The sequence below is a fragment of the Pinus tabuliformis genome, chromosome J (genome assembly GCF_031772625.1).
Source record: "Pinus tabuliformis cultivar Carrire ecotype Pingquan chromosome J, CPIR1, whole genome shotgun sequence".
Taxonomy (NCBI): domain Eukaryota; kingdom Viridiplantae; phylum Streptophyta; class Pinopsida; order Pinales; family Pinaceae; genus Pinus; species Pinus tabuliformis.
The window spans coordinates 127,518,434-127,543,873 of NC_142295.1; the positions used below are offsets into that span (position 1 = coordinate 127,518,434).

Sequence of the window (25,440 nt, forward strand, 5' to 3'; positions counted from 1 at the left end):
ACAAACAATATTTATGGTTGAAAATATCAGAGAATGAGAATAACATAAAAATTGCAGCATGCTATTTTGCCCTTAAAGTCTCAAAAACTTACAAAAATAAGGGGCTTGACAGCAAGGATCCATATGCAGCGTTAAAACAAGATATTGTTGTGTACTCTCAGTAGGAAGAAGTTCTTTTAATGGGAGATTTCAATGCTAGAACAACAAATAATCAAGTTAGCATCCTTTGTTGCAAAGAGGATAACAATCCTATTTGGCTCACTGAAGAGGAGAATCCCCAATGGGTGAGGTGTTCAGAAGATGACAAAGTTAGCAATCATTTTGGAGATGAGTTGTTTACACTGTGTGGGGCTTCCAACTTAATTATTTGCAATGGTCTAGATAGATAGAAAAGGTCTGCGAACTTCACTTGCAACACATACAATGGGGCAAGTGTCGTTGACTATGTGATGTGTTCACAAAGCTTAATAGAAAAGATAGATGAAGTTAGTATTGGAGAGCATATTTGGGACTTAAAATCAGACCATAACCCAATTTTTATAAGGTTATCATGGTTAGAAGAAAGACAACATAAGAGGAAAACCCAATGCTCTCGACAATCACTATCAAGGGGCAAAATTATTCTAACACAAGAAAATGGTACTATCTTCAAGACAATGTTAGAGAGATTAATTCAGAAAAAGAAAACTGGTTTCAAACGCTTCAATAGCCATGAGTTAACAAATATAATCCCAAGTGCACTTGAGAAGTGCAAAAGAGCAAAAAATAAGAAATCAAAATCAAATTGCTTTCCTGTAAATGCTTGGTTTGATGAGAAATGCAAAATGGCAAGGAAAAAAGATGAGTTCATGCAAACAAGGAGAGAAGAGTTAATATTTTAAGCAAGAATAATCCAAGGCTTTTCTGGCAGGAACTGCAACCAAGGAAGAAGCAAATTGAAAATAATATTACAGCCAATCAATGGTTTGATTATGCAAGGAAACTCTATGAGAAAGAATCTGAGGCGGAGTCCCCCACAGGATCAACACAAATTCAAAGCTCTTCACATTAGAGGAGGTGGAGAATGGAATTAAGAAGCTGAAAACAGGAAAGGCAAAGGACTTGGTTGAACTTCAAGCAGAGTATCTAAAATAGGGAATGAACGCTCTTGCACCGCACATCATGAAAATATTCAACAACCTCATTTAGCAAGGATTCCCAAGAGATTACCCCTTTTTAAAAGTGGAGACATTAATAATCCATCCAGCTACAGAACAATTATGATCAATCATTTGTTTGCAAAGCTTTTCGGAGCATGGTAAAAGGCAGAATTAACAAGTGGGCAGAAGTAAAAGAAAAGAGGGCAAGAGGACAAACGGGTTTTAGGCCGAAACATTCTACAGTGGATCATGGCATCACGTTGAGACACAATATTGAAAAGGTTTGGGAGGACAAAGAAGAAGTATTTTGCTGCTTTGTTAACTTCAAAAAAGCATTTGACACAGTCCCTAGGGATAAGTTGTGGCATAGAATGGAAGAACTTGAAATTCCTGTGCATTATAGAGCTGCTGTCCATAGACTTTATGAAGAAGTGAAAGTCAAAATTAGAACCTCCGCAGGTATTTCAGAAAGCTTTAGAAGTGACATTGGAGTCAAGCAAGGTTGCCCTTTATCCCCCACTCTTTTTGGTCTATATATTGATAAATTGGAAGAATGGCTAAATTTGCAAGGTGGAGATGGTGTTCGGCTGGGGGAGTTTGTGATAAAGCTTCTTTTATATGCTTACGATATTGTATTGATTTCTAAAGCGGCCCATGGATTGCAAATGCACTTATATGCCCTTGAGCATTTTTGTAGAGCAGTGGGGATGCAAGTCAATACTAGCAAGACCAAAATAATGTTTTTTTCTAATAAAAGGAAGCATAGCTAGCATACTTTCTTCTTTGAAGACAACATTCTTGAAGAAGTAAAGGAGTACAAGTACCTTGGGATTGATTTCAACAACAAACTCAATTGGGAGGACTGCAGAAAGAAGAGAATTTTAGGAGGGTGGAAAGCATTATATGCTCTTCAAAACAGATGCAGAGAGGCAGAGTTATGGGATTGGAAAATGATTAAAGTGTTTTTTGGACTCCTAGTTTGTCCAGTGATGCTATATGGGTGTGAATTGTCAGCTAGCAGCACTCCCATCTCAAAATGGAAACAAATTGAAAAAATCCAAAAACGCTTGATCATGAGCATGTTCAAAATAAAAAGTTCAGTACCTTATGAGATAATGTTGAGTGAAACAGGAGCAACTTCCATTGAAGCAATTGCTATGGTGCGGCTCATAAGATACCTAAAAAGAATTCAACAAATCAGAGTAGGTAGATGGCCTAATGTTATCTTCAATGAAGGCATCACTGAAAGAAAGAAAACATGGATGAAACAAAACTACACATGGATGCAAAAATTGGATATCTACCTCAATGCCTGTCCCACAAATAACAAGGAGCTAAAGGATTTTGTTATGGATATGTTTCGTAAAAAGGTATGGGGAAAAGAGTTGGGTAGAAAGAAGAAATATTACATTGAGGAATTCAACCCTACGTGTGATTTACAACAATAAGAGTTCATTGGAGTTAGCATTTCATGGGGCTGTGAAATCGGAAAAACATTTCATTTTGGAATGTGATGCATTCAAAGACATCTGAGAAAGTTATGAGAACATGTTAGCATCATTTTCTTGGCATTGTCTTTTTAGCGAGGAGATCGTTGGAAGGTTGGGTCAGCTCATCATCAATTTGAATCCGAAAAGGACTGAATTGCAAAGAGCGAAAAACAGGGAACTAATGGTCTCATAGACTATTTTTAGTCTCACGGACCTTAAAATATCATTCCATTTCATATTTAAACAATGCGGGCCCAATAATATCCCATGGAGTTTATACCTTTCAACACGTATATATTTTAATATAGGAAAATACGCAGGCCCACCATTCCTACCATCGCACCATATGAACCTTGACCCCATTTACCACACCCCATCGATCAATGATTGGAAGCTACAGATCAGACAATGGAGATGTTGTTGGTTTTGGGACATGCGTAGACGTTAGTGCCAAGCTGGCCCTCGATGGATCTGAGGGCTCATATTTAACCTCATCCAATGTTTGATACTGCCGTTGGGTCCTTCTCGACTAAACGGTGACAACGATCACCAATTGATGCCAACATACGATGAAGAAGGCTTTTGGTGGCAGTGAGCCTTGGCTTTTGGTGACAACCTTAATAGGTGTAAGTCTCCTTTCATGAAAGTTGGATAGAAAGCCACGCGCTCTATCAGCTGAGTTTAGACGGCTAGGTTTAAATCGCAACATAACTTAGGTTTTGCACATGTTATATGATTTTAAAGTAATCTGTTCTCAAATACTGCAGCTTTATCCACCTAGCAAGTACTCATGGCATCATGCTGGCTGGAAGCATTGATCGAATAGTTGTAGCATTCCGTTTCTCTGTACCAACCTTTTGTGGACATTGAACATGACATTTGAGCCTGTGCTCTGTTTCCTCCAAACTGCTAACCAGTGAACCGTTGGGTTCTGGTTGCATTAAGCTGTGAGCAGTGGCAAGTTGTAACCCAATGGCAATCTAAAAGTCATTTATAAATACATGCTTCCACACATACCAACAATACAAATGGCCATTCACCTACAACCATTCTTCTTTCTCTCTTTTGTTGATTTGTGAATCACTGAAACCATAAGGAACATCAATCAATGTTGGGATAAGCATTTTAGCCTCCACAACAACGTCCCTTGTTGACATATAAATATAGGTTGAAAGAGCCATATAAGTTGATATACATGCACTTATTCCTCATGGTAAAAATAAGAGAAAACTTTTCCAACTGTTGTTCAGGTTATGCTCTGGATGGGTATGTCTATATATGATTGCCGCTTGCATAATCCAAATGGGCAGGCTAACCTCCAATGATATCCCTCTGTAATGATACAGTGACAACAGATTTGAGTGCCGAGTTTGAAACTTAAATTCAGCGGAACTGTAGAGTGTTGTTTAGACTCATTTAATAGGAAATGCTTATATTCAGTGGGCTACAGGTTTTGTTTGTTGGAATTTCGAACCAAACATTGTAACTAGTTGACAAACAACAGTTGAAGAGGCCTAACCTGAGCCTATTTGTAAATTGTAATACATACCAAACTTGCAACTCGGTCAAGAATGGCTGCTTTCTCTATGTTTTTGGTGGCTATGGCAAGGACAATTGCGAAACAAATGATGTTCATGTCTTTGATTCGGGCAAACAGACATGGTGTAAGCCTATGGTGAAGTTTTGTTTGCTGGACACTACTACAAATACATGGGTGCAACCTATAAAAATACAAAATTTAACATCTTTTCGCAGGTCCGATAGTTATTAACCTCCCTCTGATATCAGATGTAAGAGTTCAGAATTCAAAAACTTAGAAATTTATTTCGAACATTGCATGAAATTAAGAACAAAACTTATTAATTCACTATAAATACCCGTTTTCTTCTGAATTTGACGTCGATCCCAGATTCCGGGTTGTCCTCGCTCCTATTTTGTTCTAGTTGCCAAATCACTCAAATTGGACACAATCTGTGTACCCAGTTCCAAAACACTTTCAGTTCCAAAACACAACACTTGGAACATTTTGAACTAATTTGGTCCCATGCCCAAAAACTTCAAACTTCAAGAATAACCGCTCAATTCTCCAGTTCTGAATTCCACTCCTCTAGATTCGAATTTCAATCTTCCATTCAGAGTTTCAGTTTCCCCTCCAGTTTTCCACGTACTTGCATAAATAGTAAGTATTTTCTAGGCTTCCACCGTTCTTAACAAATCAGATTTGGCAGTCATCATGTTTTCTAGGCTTCCACTGTTCTTAACAAATCAGATTTGGGAGTCATCATGTTACGTGTTGGAAGGTGAACAAATAGGATATAATCTTAGATATCAATATGTTTGATTTTTTTTATCTTTAATTTTAATTTATAGGCATATTTTTATTCATAGGTTTTGTAATGTTTATTATTAACCTTATAAACTTTAAATTATAATATTTAACTAAAATAATATATATATATATATATATATATATATATATATATATATATATTATAATTTATAACTTTAATATTATGGTGGAGAATTATTAATAAATAATGGTGGAGAATATTAATTTTATTCATTAATCTTATATTTATGAAATATTCGTTATGCATATTTTAAGTGTCAAATTTTAGGTATTATCTCATTTTTTAATTATTTTAGGTACTCAAACTTTTTATCTTTCTTATTTAATAAGTATACTAGTGTAAGACATGCAATATATATATATATATATATATATATGCATATATCTTATGTACTAATACCTTTTCGCTTAAAAATCCAAATGAGTCATTACATTTTCCTCCAACTATGTGCCATGGCTTGTAGGGTACCTAACCGGTATCAACTTGGTTTAGTAATGGGCTTGGTTGAATGGGACTGGTTTGTAGGTCACACTAGGACCTTTGACAGTCAATTTGGTCAACTGAGCTGAGTCTGAGTTGACTGATTTTTAAAACACTGGTACATGCATGCCTATAGCATATCCATTATTGTCTATGTAATTCCTATGTGCTTCTCAAGATGACTAGTGCTGCACCTTCACTCAATGTGCCCTCTTCACATATGGCAATCTTCATTTTGCTGCACACATCTACTAGTGCACCTTCCACAGCCAATAATCACTGCTGCACAGGAACCTAGCACTGGAAATGGATCTGCCCATCACTGCTGCACCAATCATAACTCCACCATCATTACTGCTGTTTGCACAGTAATCAAGGCTGAATGGATCTGTTGGGTGCACTTTCTGCCGAAGGAGAACAACTTCTGAGCAACAGGTAAACTGTAACACTAAGGTGTCTCGGTGTCTGTAAGAGAGGTGTAAACTTTGTCCACCTTGGTCATCTATCTCAGATGATTGGAAGCTAAGTCCCTCATTCTGTTCATGTTCTACTTTGGGGACATTAAAATTCAAATATTGTATGAGTGCAAATTCTGTTGTAACTTCCAAATATAAATATTTTTTTACTTCAAATTTGACCTAAAAATATGTCAAATCAAATGTGAAGACTTTATACATACATGCACGCATGCACCTTGCGGCCTCTAATTTTACCCCATATATGTGTATCGTTTTATTTTTATAATTTTTAGTTTAACTAAAAACTGATTTGAAATTTATAAAAATTCTGCATGGGCAATTAAACTTGCCATTGCTTGAGATTCGATGGAATTCAAGTTTGTATAAAAAAATTCCCCATATGTGGGTACTAAGATTGGAAGTATACAAATTCAAGAAAGCCTCAATCTGCCTTTCTTGTTTAAAACAACTCTTTCAACAAGGCTGAACTTTCAGAGGGATTTAGCTTCTTAGTCAAAATCTGCTGGGTCTCTATTTCGTGGAAGCTGCAAGCTTACTATGTCTTCACGTGGAAGCGCAGCAAAACGTCCCTGGAGTTCTGCATTGTTGTTGTATTCCTGTGTGTGACTTGCCTCGATTTCAATTGACTCCTCCAAAGGCAACAAGTATGTTACTTGCTTATCTTTCCGTAAAGCCAAATATAGAACCCCACCAAAATAAGCTAGCATGCCTGAAAATCCTAGAATTCCTATGAATGCAACTCCTGCCTTTGGAAGGTGGTTGTGTATCAGAAAGTTCACAAAACTAGTGGCAAGAAAATAGATGTTGATAACCATAATAAGAGATCCCAAAACCCAAGTAATTATTGCAATCTGCAAACAAACAGATATTGGATTTTAGATAACAGGCATATGAATATATATGACTTTAATTTGAGGCATACAGGAAAAGTGAAAATAAAATAGGTTTGTTGACATACAGGAAGTGAGTTTGCATGTGGACCCATCTTTGTCTTACTGCTAGTAAACTTGAGTAATGGAACAAGTGCAAATGGCAACTCAAAGGACAGTATCATCTGCAAAAGAAAGATATCAAATTAATATCCACAAATGATAACTAGCATATTGTAGTGTATCAACAGGGAGTGCCCATGTATGTTCACTGTAGAGTGTAGACGTACCTATAGTGCAATAAAAGAAAGCTAAAGTAGCCCAAAGGCTTTGCACTAAGTAATGCAAAGTGTCGAAATGATAACTGCGTATAAATCAAATAGAGAGATGAAGAGAAATAGAACAATTTGTGAGCAGCATTTACAAAACATAGAGACCAGTTGTCCCGTTCAGTAATATCACTCTTACAGAAAAATGCATCACAACGGAGAAACCCATTTACCAAAATGTTATTGGAGAGTAAAATTTCGTGCAGTTGGGGCCTTTCCGTTTTGTCTTTTTAATGAGGCAGAAGGTTCTCTTGTTTCAAAAGGAATCATACTGAAGTGTGCAGTCTTTTTGGTTTATGCATTTCCTTGAGAATTAGTACAAATTAGAATAGTATCACTTAAATTATAGGAAAACATAGGAACACTTTCCTGACTGTATATTCACCCTCTGGCTGGAATAAGGTAATGCATTGTTGAGTAAAATTGGAAAATTGCTTTTCAATCTATACAAACTAGGGATTGTAAATAAATAATTCCTCCATGTATATAAATAACTAAAAGAGGAAAAGCCCAGTGGGTTAGCTCAATTAGTTCAGACAGAATGTTTCAAGGCAGAGTTTGTGGTGCAGTATTGAAATCTAGTCTCGCCGAAGTTCAAGTCCAGCTGAGTCCTGTTGGATTATGAGCTGCTCTTGTGGCTGGTGGTTTAACTTCTCTCCATCTGGATATTCTGGGGAAGAGTGGAGGATCCCATGAGGTTTTACATAGAAAAAAAAAACTAAAAATAAAATTTAATTTTTAACCATATGTAATAATGTCAAAGTGGAATAATTTGCTCTTTCATAATGTGCATCAATCTATCTGTTGACAACTATGATGATAACTAATTATAAAATGGATGGAAGGATTTTTGAGGATAGATAGGTCAACATTAGACATAAAAACTAAAACTTGAACTAATCGTTATGAAGTCAGGCCTACATGGTGGGCCTTATTATATAATCACATATTCATGTCATTGCAAGACACATTTCCCAAGTTTAAATTAGTTATTCTCAGTGTTCCACGGGGACATGTCCCCTAGGGTGGGGTGCACAGTCCCCACGCTTCTCATGTACCCGGGACAGGGGACTGCCTATGGAAATATTTCCTCACATCCCCCTTTTGGGGAAATTTGGGGAGATGCATGTGGAAATGTTTCTCCAGTGTGGGGGATGTGTTTCCCAAAAAGGGTGCTTTTGGGCACCCCCCCTCAAAAGGGAGACATTTAGGCATCCCCTTTTGCATCCCCTTTTTGAGGGGGGAAGTGTCCCCCTCAATTTTGTCTCCTAACCCTTAAAATTTATTTATTTTTTATAAAAGAATTATAAAACAAAAATTAAAAAAACAAAAAGCAATTTAAAATAAAACTAAAATAAAAAATATAATCAACACAAAATCAAACTTAAACTACATAATAAAAAAACCTAAACTAAAGTTACACTATACCATTCGACAACACCACACTCATCCACGCACAACACCACACCAACAAGCACACTCACCTCCGGGTTCTCATGCTTGCATGCCATAACTCAGCCACCGAGCAAGTTGCAACAGGTCAGGCTACAATACATGCATGCCATACTACTATGGACTTTGTAGCCCACACCACCATGCGCCATAGAAATTCTGCAGTTAGAGCAAGCAAGCACATGTGTAGCCAACATCCTACTTGTTAAATTACTTGAACGAGTTACTTGCAGTTTTCTGCGGCAAATATTGAAATACATACACTGCAGCCTACACAAATAAAAACTGCAGAAACTAAATACAACACAGGAGAGAAATAAACATCACACACATCTGCATAGGTATTTTTGGACAAATGTCCCTGGAAAAACCTAGTGTGGGAAAACCAGTGCAACAGTTGAGGGTTTGTATTATTAAGCAGTCGTAATCTGACTACAAATCAATGGATGCTTCAAAACTAGCAATCCATGCAGAGAAAATAACTGACAAACGTCTAGTGAGAAAATTCTCACTTCCATCGGTGATCCGACATTGACCTTAGCTCAAGATGAGATGCCCCTTGTTGCCTCTACGTCAACCTACGCAGTTCAACGTCAGCTTGCTGGGACCAACGTCTCTCTCTTCTGTTGTTGATTAGTTGTTGTTTTGGGAAATTGATCTTGTGGCTCTCCGGGCTCCCACTCCGGCTCCTGCCTTTGAAACTCGACTTCTCCTCAGCAAATACAAATCTCCCTTTGAAGCTCTGCGCTACCTCTCTGCACTGCGTCAACCTCTTTGTTGTTGAAGGAAATATAACTAGATTCGGTCTTCATAAATGTACTTTTGATATTTGTATTTATTCAAGATAAGAAATATTATTTTTATAATATATGTCAATGAGTTTCTTGCTCATTGAAATAGGTCTAGCACAAGTTAAAGTGCTATAGGTGAGTCAAATAGTCAAAAGAAAATGTTAAAGTCTAAGGACATGTTTCACCATGTATATGTTTGTATAGAAGTCAAAGAATACTCCTCCAAGCAAAGTCAAGTCTCCTCCAAAGAAAAGGCATCATCAAAGAGTCTCCTCCAAACATGTGACACCACCAAAGAAGCCATCTGAAATAATAAGTCAGCCTTCTAGTCGGCCTAAAAGGAGGGACAATCCTCTATATATAGAGGTTGTCCACTCCATTACAACGTCAACCAAGTAGCTCTGAAATTTGCGAAGAGAAGAGGCAAAAGAAAGGGTAACGAAGGACAAAGAAGAGGTCTCCTAGTGTAGCGAAGGAAGGAGGAGAAAAACTGAAGTGAGGAGGACTATTCCTAGGGCTAGAAACAGTCACACGTGCGAAGAAAAGGTGGTCAAGTCTATGGGTATGACAAGAGGGACAAACAGTCCATGAACCAGTGTTGTTTGGGCTTGAAACTAGGCCTACAAGGCCTCCCAAGTAAAGCGAAGAAGCCTATCTCTCTAGCGAAGGAAAGGAACCCTAATTCTCTAGGGTACATACCACACGTGGGAAAACTAGGGCGGCTATACAGTCATACACCTAGACTTCAAGAAGAGTTTTGTTGGATCAAGAGAAGGGTGTCTCCTTAAGTGAAGAACATCTCGAAGGAAGGAAGAAGAATATATCATCAAGAAGCTAACATAGCCGAGGTCTATCTCTAGACAAAGCAGTGAAGAAAAAGGACGAAGTGTTGGGGAGCAAAGTGCCGGAAGGAGGAAGTCCATGTGCCGGGGAACATAGTGCAGAAAAGAGGAAAGACTTGACTTGGGCTTGGAGGACATTCTAGTTAAGGGTTTAGGGTTTGGCATTGATCAAGAAAGAAGCTTCAATAAAAAAAAACTTACTGAAGGGTTTTCTTCTCAAGAGAAGAGAGGTTTTGGCCCTAGCAGAAAGCCAATATCTTGTGTTCTTGTTTTATGTTTTGATAACAGTTTGATGAAGTACACACACATGCATTAATAAGAGAAGAAGAAGATTAAGCTAACAAAGACAGATTGTAAAAAGACTTCACAAATTGTTATCTAGTCCCGAAGAATCACTCTCACCTAATTGCCCTTGATTCTTCAACATGGTATCAGAGCTAAGGTGACACATCAAGAAAAGGGCATCTCAAGAAAACTTGTAAGGTGACTCATCAAGGAAGGACATATACAAAGTTGAAGCATTAAGCCAAGAAGTCTCAATCACTTCAAGGACTAGAAGGTCTACCATCTATCATTCATCAAGGAAGACTACAAAGCAAGAAGAAGAGCCTTACATAAAGGCACCCACAAAGAAGAGCAGATCAAAGAGGGACCTACGTCATCTACAAGTCATCAAGAAAATCTCATCATCAAGCAAGTCCACTTGAAGAAGGCAACTTGAAAGGCAAGCCATCAAGTCTTCAAGGAGAAAGCAAATCCACTACATCTAAAAATCTATCAAGTTAAGTATATTCCCCCTTCTAAATATACATCAATGTCGTTTTGCAAGGAGAGCAACAAATTGGTAGGTACCAATAACTTTCTTGCATGGAAGAAGAGGACTGATTTACTTCTCAAGGAGAATAAACTTCTGGAACATGTCAAAGGGAATATCACTATCCTTGCTAAGGAACAAACCCAAGCCTTAGCAAAGTATAATAAGGACGAGACAAGAGCTCAAAGGATTCTAATAGAATCTATCAAAGACTCTCTCATTCCTTATGTCTCCAAATTTGAAACATCAAAAGAAATCTATTATAAACTAGTAGAGTTATTCTCAGTAACCACTGCTGGAAAAGTGATATCTCTAAGAAATGAATTGTACAAGATGAAGATATCAAAGGAAGGAATAGCTCCCTACTTCATGAAAATATCTAAGATGAGGGATCAAATTCAAGAGTTAGGGGAAGTCATGTCCGACAAAGAAATGACAACCGTAGTACTCAATGCTCTACCTGAGGACTGGGGTAACTTCACATCAAGCATATATGCCAAGAAGGAAGCTACCACACTCAGTGAAATGTGGTCTCTATGCAAAACAGAGGAAACCAAACTTAAAGCAAAAGAAGATGTGGGATCAAAGGAGAAAGCATTTGCTACCATGGCCAAGAGAAAGGGAAAATTTGGTCCACGAAGAACAAACAACAAAGACATGTCCAAAATCCAATGTTTTGGATGCCAAGAATATGGACACTACAAAAAGAATTGTCCTAAACTTAAGAAGGACAACAACAACAAGAGAAAAAGGGAAGAAGCTCATATGACTCAAGAAATAAAAGAAGAAGACAAGAAGCAAAAGAAGGAAGATCCTCCGGATCTCTACTATGACTAAGTCAACCTCGTTGCTTAAGTCTTCTTTAGAAGTTTTGAGTAGTATAGGAGCATGTAGGAATAGAATAGGATGCATGGTTAAAATATATCTTCTAGAATATAGAAGCATGGTAGATATAGCTCAAGATATTCATATAGAAGGAACATACCTAGTATAGGACCTCATCCACTATGAAAAGAAAATTGATCATGAGCAAGAATCTTAGAAGGCCTCCATCATCAAAAGAAAGAAACATGTGCAGAATAAGGGTCTTCAAGATCCTCATATGGAATCTTCAAAAGAAGATTCATGAAGAAGAAGCAGATGTCTCATTGGAAGTCCCATTCATGGGATTCAAGAAAAGGATGATATGCAGGCAAGCTAAGATGAAGCAAGAAGGGCCACACCACGAACAATCAAATGAAGCTAAGATGATCAAAGAATCAAGATGAGGTATGTATGCATCAAAGTTATGTCATGTTATCATATGTGTATTGTTGAAGTCATGGGAATAGTTCTATGACATGAGCAAGTATGAAAGAATCTCTTTCACCATGCTTGAAGGCATGTACTACAATGCAATGAAGGTCAACAAAAGGATATGCTCACATAAGGAATAGAAGATTGTTGACTAAGAAGCAAGAAGAAATGTTGACTAGTCCATGAAGCAAGAAATGAAGAAGTGCTCTCACAAGGAGCATAAGGTGGTTGATCAATTTATCCAAGAAGAAGCAAATGAAGAAAGAGATCAAGCATACGAAGAACACCATGATCACAAAGAATCACTATCTGACAAAGAACCATTGAACATATCTCTCGAAAGAAGGCAAGACAACTCTGACAAAGGAGGGAAGGACCCTTGACACCTATGAAGGACTTGGAGATATGAAAGCTACAGGAAACTGATTCTACTCTACAAAGATGTCGTGATGAAGAAGCCATCTAGTGAAAGCAAAGCAATGTTGAAGCAATATCAGGATGAAGTCATGAAGAGCTACTAGATCAAAGCATGGGAACAAGCAAGCTCAATGAAGCATCCATGAGAAGAGTATTCCGAAGCATGGACAAGATGACAAAAGGAGTAGCCAGATGACAAGAGAACCTGATATATGACAAGAAGACCAATGTCCACAAAGGAAGCAATGACATGACAAACCAAGGATGAAAGTGATCGATGGATGGCGCCCTACCAAAAGGAAGTTCGAACCAAGACTTTATGACATCAAAAGAAAGAAGAAGATCAAGCAGCTGAAGGACCCACGAAGAAGAAGTTGCTAATGAATGGACAAGTCCCTAACTAAGAGGGAGTTATAACATGTTCCCAATTACAAAGGAACTTGGACAAGTACCTTGTTAGAGGATACTTGGGCATGTCTTCCTCAATTGAGAGGAAGTGATAGACACAACATTCTTGTCTTCACTTGGGAAGAAAGAATGGGAGGATTGGGTAATCATCTGGCATTTCATACTCTTTGAGGATGTGTAGGGCATCCAAGACAAGAGTAAGCAAGAAGACCGATATTCTTTGAGGGTTGGGAACCCAAAACAAGAATAGTCCTAGAAGCTCATACTCAGTGAACACCCAGGTGGGTATGTACCTTGAGAGACAATGACTAAAGTGTCTATAAGTCATTGGTCTCGGAAACATTGTGCTCTGATCTATTGAAATATAGAGTTGTCAGTCAAGGCCTTGCTATGGAAACAATGTTGGTTACTATGATGCTATAACAGATGGATTTCTAATCCGGTTTCTCTTATGTGAATTCTTCAAGATTGATAATAGCCAAACACCTTGTAATGTTATATAAATACCTCCCTAGTTAAGAGGGAGTGTTGAAGGAAATGTAACTAGGTTTGGTCTTCATAAATGTACTTTTGATATTTGTATTTATTCAAGAAAAGAAATATTATTTTTATAATATATGTCAATGAGTTTCTTGCTCACTGAAATAGGTCTAGCACAGGTTAAAGTGCTAGAGGTGAGTCAAATAGTCAAAAGAAAATGTTGAAGACCTTAAGGACATGCTGCACCATGTATATGTTTGTATAGAAGTCAAAGAATACTCCTCCAAGCAAAGTCAAGTCTCCTCCAAAGCAAATGAACCATCAAAGAGTCTCCTCCAAGCATGGGACACCACCAAAGAAGCCATCCGAAATAAGCATAACAAGTCAACCTGCAAACAATCTTCAAGTTTGCCTAAAAGGAGGGACAATCCTTTATATATAGAGGTTGTCCACTCCATTACAACATCAACCAAGTAGCTCTGAAATCTGCGAAGAGAAGAGGCAAGAGAAAGGGTAACGAAGGACGAAGAAGAGGTCTCCTAGTGCAGCGAAGGAAGGAGGAGAAAAACCGAAGTGAAGAGGATTGTTTCTAGGGCTAGAAACAGTCACACGTGCGAAGAAAAGGTGGTCAAGTTTGCGGGTATGACAATAGGGACAAATAGTCCATGAACTAGTGTTGCTTGGGCTTGAAATTAGGCCTACAAGGCCTCCAAAGTAAAGTGAAGCAGCCTATCTCTCTAGCGAAGGAAAGGAACCCCAGTTCTCTAGGGTATGTACCACACGTGGGAAAACTAGGGCAGTTGTGCAGTCATACACCTAGACTTCAAGAAGAGTTTCGTTGGATCAAGAGAAGAGTGTTTCCTTAAGTGAAGAACATCTTGAAGGAAGAAAGAAGAATATATCAACAAGAAGCTAACATAGCCGAGGTCTATCTCTAGACAAAGCAGTGAAGAAATAGGACGAAGTGCTGGGGAGCAAAGTGCCAGAAGGAGGAAGTCCATGTACCCGGGAACATAGTGTAGAAAAGAGGAAAGACTTGACTTGTTCTTGGAGGACATTCTAGTCAAGGGTCTAGGGTTTGGCAAATATCAAGAAAGAAGCTTCAATAAGAAAAAACTTACCAAAGGGTTTTCCTCACAAGACAAGAGAGATTTTGGCCCTAACAGAGAGCCAATATCTTGTGTTCTTGTTTTATGTTTTGATAACAGTTTGATGAAGTACACACACATGCATTAATAAGAGAAGAAGAAGATTAATCTAACAAAGACAATTTGTAAAAAGACTTCACAAATTGTTATCTAGTCCTGAAGAATCTCTCTCACCTAATTGCCCTTGATTCTTCAACATCTGTGGAGTACGCTGTCTCTTTGCTATGCACTCCCCGGATCAGGAAAACTTCCTTCGGTCTACTATCCCTGTCCCTCTCTCACTTCAAGAAATCACTTCGAATCTCTCTCTGGCAACTGTTGCGCTGCGCTCTTCAAAAATTCGATCTTTGATCTCTTACTCAATGCCCTTTCCAAATGCCCCTCAAACCTCCTCTTATAATCCTTCAGTTGAGAACCAACGACCCAGATTAGATTCTAATCAATGCTCAAATCATTTTGTCTTAATCCTTGTCTTCTAGAAGTTTCACACATAGTTTGATTAATACCCTTTAATTATTTTAATTTCCTAAGTTTAGACTTAGGCACCCATTAAAAATAATTAATTATTTTAATAAAACTGTCTCCGGGTGGAATTTTCCAAAACAATTTCTGGGTATTGTGGAATACATGTGTCCAAGCCTCCCGCAAACTTTGAGGCTTATAGCACATTCGATGCTACCAAAACTCAACAATCCCTCTTAGCGAGGAATGTGCTATATTAATGCAACCTGCTTAAGCATCATCCTTGTCTGTAACACCTCCCTCTGTGCTGCTGATGTTTGACATCGCTGCCCCCCAACCACTGCACAAATGCTGCATCTGTACTGTTGCTGACCCTGCCACTGCCAACACTGCATCTGTACTTCAACCCTCATAATTTCTGCGTTTGTGCTATTGCTGGCACTGCCACTGCCAATATTGCATCTCCGTTGCAACCTTCTCCAACTGCTGCTGCTACTGCATCAACAACAGAAAAGCATCCAAAATTACTGAACATGTGTTCAGTATGATGCATCTGTTGCTGGAGTTCTGACCGCTACTAGTCTCTGCGTTGACCCTCTGAAGCATTTGCGCAATTGCTAACTATGCATTGTGCCAACTGCACTGCTGCCAACTCTCTCTGTGCTGCTTAGTCTCTGGCGCTCTTAGCCACTGCAACTATCACTCTGACACTTCTCTGCACCAACTGACACTGGTACATCTTGCTACTACTGATCTAGGCTCATGTAGCAAGGTATTGATCCAAGAGGTGGACTCCTAAAGGATCTTGCCCAATAACAGTTCTTTCAAACTACAGTTCTAGATCACCCTACCTCTCCCCTGGAGGTATCTGGGCAACCATGGCAAACTCTTCCTCCTCAATCTTTGCAGATGCAGCCTTCGGATCATGCTTCTCGTCCTTGTCCTTCTCCTTGAGGGGACACTATGTAGCATACCAAGTTCACCACACCAGAAGCACTTGATCTTTGAAACATCTTTCTTCTTCTTTCACTGCTTCTGCTGCCCCTGATGAGAGGGCTTCATTCTCTTCGTCCTCCTTTGGCTTCGCTCCACTGTTGTTGCTACTACTATAAAGTTTGCACTTGACTAAGTCTCTCCTCATCTCTTCTTGTTGAAGAGCGGCCCACATTCCTTCCCAATCCGACAATCTCTCTCTGCCCAGGATACTCTAGACAAACACTTTCCATTCTTCTGAGACTGAGTTCAGGGCCAGCCTCACCATCTCGGTAGGCTGAGGTGTTGACCCCACAACTGCTAATGAGTCTTGGATCTCCTAAAGCTTCGTAAGGAACGGATCAATGCGTTCCCCCTTCTGCATCTGCGTGGATCTCATCTTCTGCTCCAAGTACATCTTCCGCTGCTTGGAAGATCCTTTGTATAACATGGCCAATAGTTCCCACATTTGCTGGGCAGTATCCTTGCTGGCAATGTGACACACTATGTGATCTCTCACTCTATCGAGGATCAATTGCTTGGCCTTTGCCATCGCACTCTTGTACTTCTTGAGTGGATCTGGATCCGCGGGTACGACTACCACAATGTGGACATAGGTTTTGAGATCGTGCTCATCGAGAAGGCATGAGATCCTTGCCTTCCAGATCACGTAGTTGGACGCACCCTCCAAGCGATCCTGATCTCACAACCCATGAACTGCCATCTCTGCCAGTGAAATGTCGAATTGTCACCTCTCTCCTCTGTGTTGCTGCTGGGCTGGCCTATGCACTCCCTGCTAGAGTTAGTAGATTTGCTGTTGCTCAGCAAATGAGAATTCAGACTTCTTGGCTAGAAGTCTTTTGAGCAAGAATTCCCTCAAGTGTGTCTTCTTCTCCTCCACTGACGCTATTTTTCTAGCAACTGCTGCAAAATATCTACGTCCCAGCTAAGGATCTGCTCTACAAAGAAAAGTACACTACTCACTTATGCTTCTAGAAAGCTTTGATCTGGAGATCGAATTTCTCTGTCAACTCATTAAGAGAAATCGAATTCTCCTCAAAACTTCGATCTCCTAAGCCCATGAACTACGCTGCCTCAGGGGTTGTGAATTGTTGCCTCTATAGTAATTTCGAACTCCTCTTCCTTTCTGCTTCTGAGTTGTTCCGCTCAAGATCTATGCTCTAATACCATGTGAAAAATCGGTTACCCGATTCCTACTGCAACAAACTAATGATATTTCTCCTACTTGTTAAACAAGTTACTTGCAGTTTTCTACGACAAATATTGAAATACGTACACTGCAGCCTACACAAATAAAAACTGTGGAAACTAAATACAGCACAGGAGAGAAATAAACATCACACACATCTACACAGTTATTTTTGGACAAACATCCCGGGAAACACCCAGTCTGGGAAAACCAGTGCAACAGTTGAGAGCTCGTATTATTAAGCAGTGGTAATCTGAGTACAAATCTATGGATGATTCAGAACTAGCAATCCATGCAGAGAAAATAACTGACAAACATCTAGTCAAAAAATTCTCACTTCCACCGGTGATCCGACACTGACCTTAGCTCGAGATGAGCTGCCCCTTGCTGCCTCTGTGTCAGCTATTGGGACCAACGTCTCTTTCTCCTGCTGCTGATCAGTTGTTGCTCTGGGAAATCGATCTTCTGGCTCTTTGGGCTCCCAATCCAGCTCTTGCCTCTGAAACTTGACTTCTCCTCAGCAAATACAGATCTCCCTCTGAAGCTCTGCATTGCCTCTCTGCACCACGTCAACCTCTTTGTGGAGTGCGCAGTATCTCTGCTATGCATTCCTCGGATCAGGAAAACTTCCTCTAGTCTACTATCCCTGCCCCTCTCTCACTGCAAGAAATCACTTCGAATCTCTCTCTGGCAACTGCTGCGTTGCTCTCTTTAGAAATTCGATCTCTGATCTCTTATTCAATGTCCTTTCCAAATGCCCCTCAAGCCTCCTCTTATAATCCTCCAGTTGAGAACCAATGACCCAGATTAGATTCTAATCAATGGCTCAAATCATTTTGGTTTGATCCTCGTCTTCTTCTAGAAGTTTCACCCACAGTTTGATTAATACCCTTTAATTATTTTAATTTCCTAAGTTTAGACTTAAACCCCCATTAAAAAAATTAATTATTTTAATAAAACTGTCTCTTGGTGGAAATTTTTAAAACGATTTTTGGCTATTGTGGAATACATCTGTCCAAGCCTCCCTACAAATTTTGAGGCTTAGAGCACATCTGATGCTACCATAAATCAACACTCCCTCTTAGCGAGGAATGTGATCTAGTAATGCAACTTGATGAAGCATCACCCTTCTCTGTAACACCTCCCTTTGTGCTACTGATGTCTGACATCACTGCCCACCAACCACTGCGCAAATGCTGCATCTGTGCTGCTACTGACCCTGGCACTGCCAACACTACATCTGTACTGCAACCCTCATAATTTCTGCATCTATGCTATTGTTGGCATTGCCATTGCCAATATAGCATCTGCACTGCAACCTTCTCCAACCGTTGTTGCTACTGCATCAACAACGGAAAAGCATCCAAAATTACTGAACATGTGTTCAATATGATGCATCTCTTGCTGGAGTTTTGACTGTTACTAGTCTTTGCGCAACCGTTGACTCTGCACTGTGCCAACTGCATTGCTGCCAACTTTTCTCAGTCGCTAGCACTCCTAGCCACTACATATGTCACTTCGACACTCCTCTGCACCGACACTGGTCCATCCTGCTACTACTGATTTGGGCTCCTGTAGCAAGGTATTGATCCAAGAGGTGGACTCCTCAAGGATCCTACCCAACTTCATTTCTTTCGAACTACAATTCTAGATCACGCCACCTCTCCCCTGGAGGTATTTGGGCAACCTTGGCAAACTCTTCCTCCTCGATCTTTGCGGATGCAGCCTTTGGATCATGCTTTTTGTCGTTGTCCTTCTTCTTCAGGGTACATTTTGTAGCATAGTGACCAAGTTCACCACGCCAAAAGCACTTGATCTTTGAAACATCCTTCTTCTTCTTTTGTTGCTCCTACTGCCCCTTAGATGAGAGGGCTGCATTCTCTTCCTCCTCCTTTGGCTTCATCACACTGCTGTTGCTGCTACTATCAAGTTTTCACTTGACTAAGTCTCTCCTCATCTCTTCCTGTTGAAGAGCGGCCCACATTCCTTCCCAATCTGATAATCTCTCTCTGCCTAGGATACTCTGGACAAACACTTGCCATTCTTCTGAGACTAATTTCAGGGCCAACCTCACCATCTTGGTAGGCTGAGGTGTTGACCCCACAACTGCCAACGAGTCTTGGATCTCCTGAAGCTTTATAGGGAACGAATCAATGCGTTCCCCCTTCAACATTTGCATGGATCTCATCTTTTGCTCCAAGTACATCTTTTGCTGCTTGGAAGATCCTTCATATAACGTGGCCAATGCTTCCCACATCTACCAGGCAGTATCCTTGCCGACAATGTGACACACTACGTGATCTCTCACTCTGTCGAGGATCAATCGCGTGGCCTTTTCCATCTCACCCTTGTACCTCTTGAGTGGATCTGGATCCATGGGTACAACTGCCACACTGTCGACATAGGTTTTGAGATCGTGCTCATCCAGAAGGCATGAGATCCTTGCCTTCCAGATCACGTAGTTGGATGCACCCTTTAAGCAATCCTGATCTCGCAACCCATGAGTTGCCATCTCTGCCAGTGAAATGTCGAATTGCCTCCTCTCTCCTTTACGTTGCTGCTAGGCTTGCCTACGCACTCCCTACTACTGCTCAGCTAATGAGAACTTAGACTTCTTGGCTGGAAGCCCTTTGAGGAAGAATTCCCTCATGTGTGTCTTCTTCTCCCCCACTAACGCTATTCTGTCAGCAATCGCTGCAAAATATCTGCGTCCCAGCTGAAGCTATGCTCTACAAGGAAAGTACGCTGCTCACTTCTGCCTCTGGAAAGCTTCAATCTGGAGATCGAATTCCTTTGTCGATTCACTCAGAGAAATCGAATTCTCCTCAAAACTTCAATCTCCTTGGCCTACAAAGTGGGCTGCTTCAGGGGTTTCGAATTACTGCCTCTGCAATAATTTTGAACTCCTCTTCCTTTCTACTTTTGAGCTCTTCTGCTCACGATCTGTGCTCTGATACCATGTGAAAAATCGGTTAACCAATTCCTACTGCAACAAACTAATGATATTCCTCCTACTTGTTAAATTACTTGAACAAGTTACTTGTAGTTTTCTACGACAAATATTGAAATACATACACTGCAGCCTACACAAATAAAAACTACTGGAACTAAATACAACACATGAGAGAAATAAATATCACACACATCTACACAACAGTTGAGGTTTGTATTATTAAGCATTAGTAATCTGAGTACAAATCTATGGATGCTTCAGAACTAGCAATCCATGCAGAGAAAATAACTGACAAACGTCTAGTGAGAAAATTCTCACTTCCATTGGTGATCTGATAATGACCTTAGCTCGAGATGAGCTGCCCCTTGTTGCCTCTAGGCTTGCTCTGCATTAGCCTACATAGTTTTGCGTCACCCTATTGGGACCAACGTCTCTCTCTCCTACTGTTGATCAGTTGCTACTCTTGGAAATCGATCTTCTAGCTCTCCGGGCTCCCACTCCGGCTCCTACCTATGAAACACGACTTCTCCTCAACAAATACTGATCTCCCTCTAAAGCTCTACGCTGCCTCTCTGCACTGTGTGAGCCTCTCTGTGGAGTGAGTTGTCTCTCTGCTATGCACTCCCCGGATCAGGAAAACTTCCTCCAGTCTACTATCCCTGCACCTCTCTCACTACAAAAAATCACTTCGAATCTCTATCTGGCAATTGTTGTGCCGCTCTCTTCATAAATTCGATCTCTGATCTCTTACTCGATGTCCTTTCCAAATGACCCTCAAGCCTCTGCTTATAATCCTCCAGTTGAGAACCAACGGCCCAAATTAGATTCTAACCAATGGCTTAGATCATTTTGGCTTGATCCTTGTCTTCTTCTAGAAGTTTCACCCACAGTTTGATTAATACCCTTTAATTTCGAACTCCTTTTCCTTTCTGCTTCTTAGCTCTTCTGCTCACGATCTGTGCTCTAATACCATGTGAAAAATCGGTTACCAAATTCCTACTGCAACAAACTGATGATATTTCTCCAACTTATTAAATTACTTGAACAAGTTATCTACAACAACTATTGAAATACATACATTGCAGCCTACACAAATAAAAACTATGGAAACTAAATCAGTGTTGCAGGAAACGTCCTCCCCCGGATCTAAACCCCGAAACGCGATCAATACAGATGCGTGGGGGAAGCACCGTCCAAAACGCGCTTCAAAAAAACCGAAATGCGTTTCGGACTGATAAACACGCTTCCTGGAAATTCCAGAAGCGTGTGCCCGAAGCGCGTTTCATATAGTGCTTTGGCCATACAAAGCCCCATGCTTCGGAGGATGAAGTATATGGATCGCGTACGATTCCGTACGCGCTTCCTCCATTTCCGCCGTGCGGCAAAAAAAACACTATTTTTTTATTTTTATTTTTATTTTTTTGTATGTTGACTTGTTGGGGGTGGGTCCACCTTGGGTTAGGGTGAGGATTGAAGGGATTAAAGCCCCCATTCATCTCTCATTTTCTCACTTTGAGTTTATGAGAGTTGGAGAAGAGAAGAGAGGAGAAGAGAGAAGAGCTTGGAGGAGTGAAGGAGGAGGAGCTAGGAGAAGGAGGAGGAGCTTGGAAGACTTCATCTACAAGAGCTAAAGAGGTAAGTGCAAACCCCAAACTCCCTTATTTTTTTGACCTTTTTTTTGTATTTTTCTCCTCCCTCTCCTACTCTTTCCCATTGTTTCTACTTGCTCATTTACTTGCAGGTTGTCCACCACCTATAACCATATTCCAAGATGGTGTTCTTTTGGCTTCTATGTATCATTCCACTTTTGGTTTTAATGATGGCAAAAGGAAGTAGGAATAGAAGGGAAGAAGCACAAGAGGACAATGGTCCCAATATGAGTGATCTAATGTATGATGAGGAGGAAGGGTTTGAAGAGGAAAGGGATGAAGTTGAACCTGAAGGGGAAACTGAAACACTAGAGGGGAAAGCTGCATTAACACCCTTGTGGAATTATGTGACCAAACTTGAAGGGGGAAAGGGTGGTGGAAGCTACAAATTTTTGTGCCCTCATGGTTGTCATGGAGGAAAACCATTTAGTGGTTCATATACCCGTGTGAGGAGGCATCTTTGTGGGTTGATGGACAGTGATGATAAACAGGGTGCTGTGGGGATACAAATTTGCCCAAACATTTCATCTGAACAAAGAAGAATATACATCCAAATAGAGGAGGTTGCAAAAAAAAAAAGAAAAAGAAACAAAAAACTCATTATGAATCAAGTGCAACCTCTAGATTTGGTAGCTCATCTCCTCATGGTACTTCTGGAAGCTCTGTAGGTAAAAGAACAATAGGGGATTTCCTTAATGTTGCTAGGAGGGATGATGTGGATGGAAAGATAGTCCACTTTCTTTGTGCTTGCGGCATACCATTCAATGTGCTTCACTCTCCCTATTGGCATGAAATGGTAAAGGCCATCAATGAAGCCCCAAAACGATACAAGTCCCCCAACTATGAGAAAGCTAGAACATTGTTATTAGAAAGAGAAAAAGCAAAGGTTCAAAGAGCTTTGACACATTTTACAAATGAGTGGGTAGATTGTGGGGTATCCATTGTATCAGATGGGTGGACAAATATTAGAAACCAACATTTGATAAATGTTCTTGGTGTTTCTGCTAGTGGTGCAGTATTTATTACATGTCATGACTCTTCCTCCATCATTGCATCTTCACAAAACATTGCAGATCTCCTATTGCAATCAATCAAAGATGTTGGTTCGAATAATGTGGTTCAAGTGATCATAGATAATGCAGCAAATTGTAAGGCAGCAAGAAAAATTATTGAGCGTACTCATCCACACATTTTTTGGTCTGGGTGCCTGGTTCACACATTGAACCTTTTGATGTATGATATCGTGAAGAATAAAGAATGTGGGTGGATTAATGAGCTTTACAAGAGAGGGAAGCAACTCATTAAATTCATCACAGGGTATACAAGGGTAAACTACTTCTATGGCACTTAATCCAAGTTGCAGTTGCTTAAACTTGCAAAGACAAGATTTGCCAGTTATTACCTCACCTTTAGGTGGCTAGTGAAGGTGAGACAAGCTTTAACTAATATGGTGTGTGCTGAAACATGGGATGAAATTAACACTGATAGAGATGGTGCTAATGCAACCAAGGACACTATTCTTGACATGTACTTTTGGTCACAGGTTAAATATGTTTTGCAATTCACCAAACCAATTTATTACATGATCAAGTTTGGAGATTCAAATCGACCAATAATTGGGGAGGTGTATGAGAAAATGGATAACATGTTGGGGTAGATTAAAGACATTGCTGAGCCTAGAGATATCACCTTGTACAATTATATTCGTGCAGAGGTGGAAAACCAATGGGAAATGCTAAATGTTCCATTGCATGCATTAGCATATGTTTTGACACCTAAATACTATCATCCATCATGGCTTTCAACACCAACACCTAGGGGGGGTGTGGGGGGAAGCAAGAGAAAACCACACCAAGATCAAGAGGTTTACAAAAAATATATGATTGCATTGAGTAAATTAGTCCCTGATGAGGAGGAGGCTGCCATGGTACGAAGACAGTTGAGCAACTATATGCTTAGCACTGGTCCATTTGGGAGCATGCATGCAATTAGAGATCAAGAGACTTTTTCTTCTCTTGAGTGGTGGAACATGCATGGAGGGGCTACTCCACTGCTACAGACTTTGGCATTGCGGGTGCTATCACAGGTGGTAAACACTTCTTCTGCAGAGAGGTGTTGGACTTCTTATTCTTTCATCCACAGTGTTAAAAGAAATAGGTTGAGTTTAGACTGGGCAGAGAGCTTGGTTTATGTTCATTACAACTTGCGATTGTTGTCCCATTACTATGATGATGCAAAGACTAATAAAGACCTTAAGATTTGGGACAAGAATTCAGAGGAGCCCAATTTGGAGGATGGAGTGTTGCGATTAGAGCAATTAGAGGATGCTCTTATCCAGGTATGTCCATTGTGGTATGAATTTTCCTTATAAAGCATTTATCTAATTCATGTTTTTAAATTTTTTTGTTAACTAGTGTTTTTTTTTGTATGAATTTTTTGAGCAATTCTAGGATGATGATGATCATGTTGAGATGCCACCCCATCTGGTCCCTTGGTTCCTAGGTTCCATGGTTCAACACCAACAGCAGGGGGTTTGTCTTCATTAGTTTCAGTGCCACAACTTCCACAGGCACCATCTTCTTCATTGCCACCACGTGGAGGCCTGCCACCACGTTCTCTTTGTGGTGGAAGGAGGAGAGATTAGTAGATATATTCACAATTTACTACTTTTGTCATAGATTTATCATTAGACTTGTAGGCTTGTGAATTTGAACCTTTTTTGTCTTGGTGGTGACCAAGTGACATATTTTGTAAACATTATTATTTGAATTTTGGACATGACAAACGTTGACAGTTGCTCACTTGCTAGATAAATCATAATATGCTCTATGTTTTAAGTTTTATAATATGCTTAAATGTTTTATGTTTTATAATATGCTTAAAAATTTGATGTATGTTTGTAATTGCTAGAATATAGATGGTTGACGTTCGAATAATTAATCATTGATGTACATACTAGTAACTACAATGGAATCATGGATGCCATATCTATCTTGATTTATGCAAAAATATGCATGTTTTCATGTTTTCTACAACTAATTTGGTATTTGGGATGTTTGTTTTGAGTATAAATGCAAATATATATATATATATATAGCAGACGCTTCGCTTCCTAGATTTTTGGAAAAGGACGCTTCCGCGTTCTCGCTTCCAAAAAACGTCCCTGTTTCGTCCCCGCTTCGTGCAACATTGAAATAAATACAACACAAGAGAGAAATAAACATCACACACATCTACACAGTTATTTTTGAACAAATGTTCCCAAAAAAACCCAGTGTGGGAAAACCGGTGCATCGGTCAAGGGTTTGTATTATTAAGCAGTAGTAATTTGCGTAAAAATCTATGGATGCTTTAGAACTAGCAATCCATGTAGAGAAAATAACTAACAAACGCCTAGTGACAAAATTCT

At 39.8% G+C, this 25,440-nt stretch overlaps 1 protein-coding gene across 1 annotated transcript in view; it reads right to left on the reverse strand.

Moving 5' to 3' along the window:
• Nucleotides 1-6,183: 6,183 nt before the first annotated feature.
• Nucleotides 6,184-25,440, reverse strand: part of LOC149225944 (metal transporter Nramp3-like) — a 308,455-nt gene continuing 289,198 nt past the window's right edge. The window contains exons 12-13 of the mRNA XM_089377345.1: nt 6,898-6,993; nt 6,184-6,790 (exon numbers count right to left, since the gene is read on the reverse strand). Of these exons, the coding sequence (XP_089233471.1) occupies nt 6,428-6,790; nt 6,898-6,993 (459 nt within the window). The 3' untranslated portion in view covers nt 6,184-6,427. The remainder of the gene's footprint in view (nt 6,791-6,897; nt 6,994-25,440) is intronic.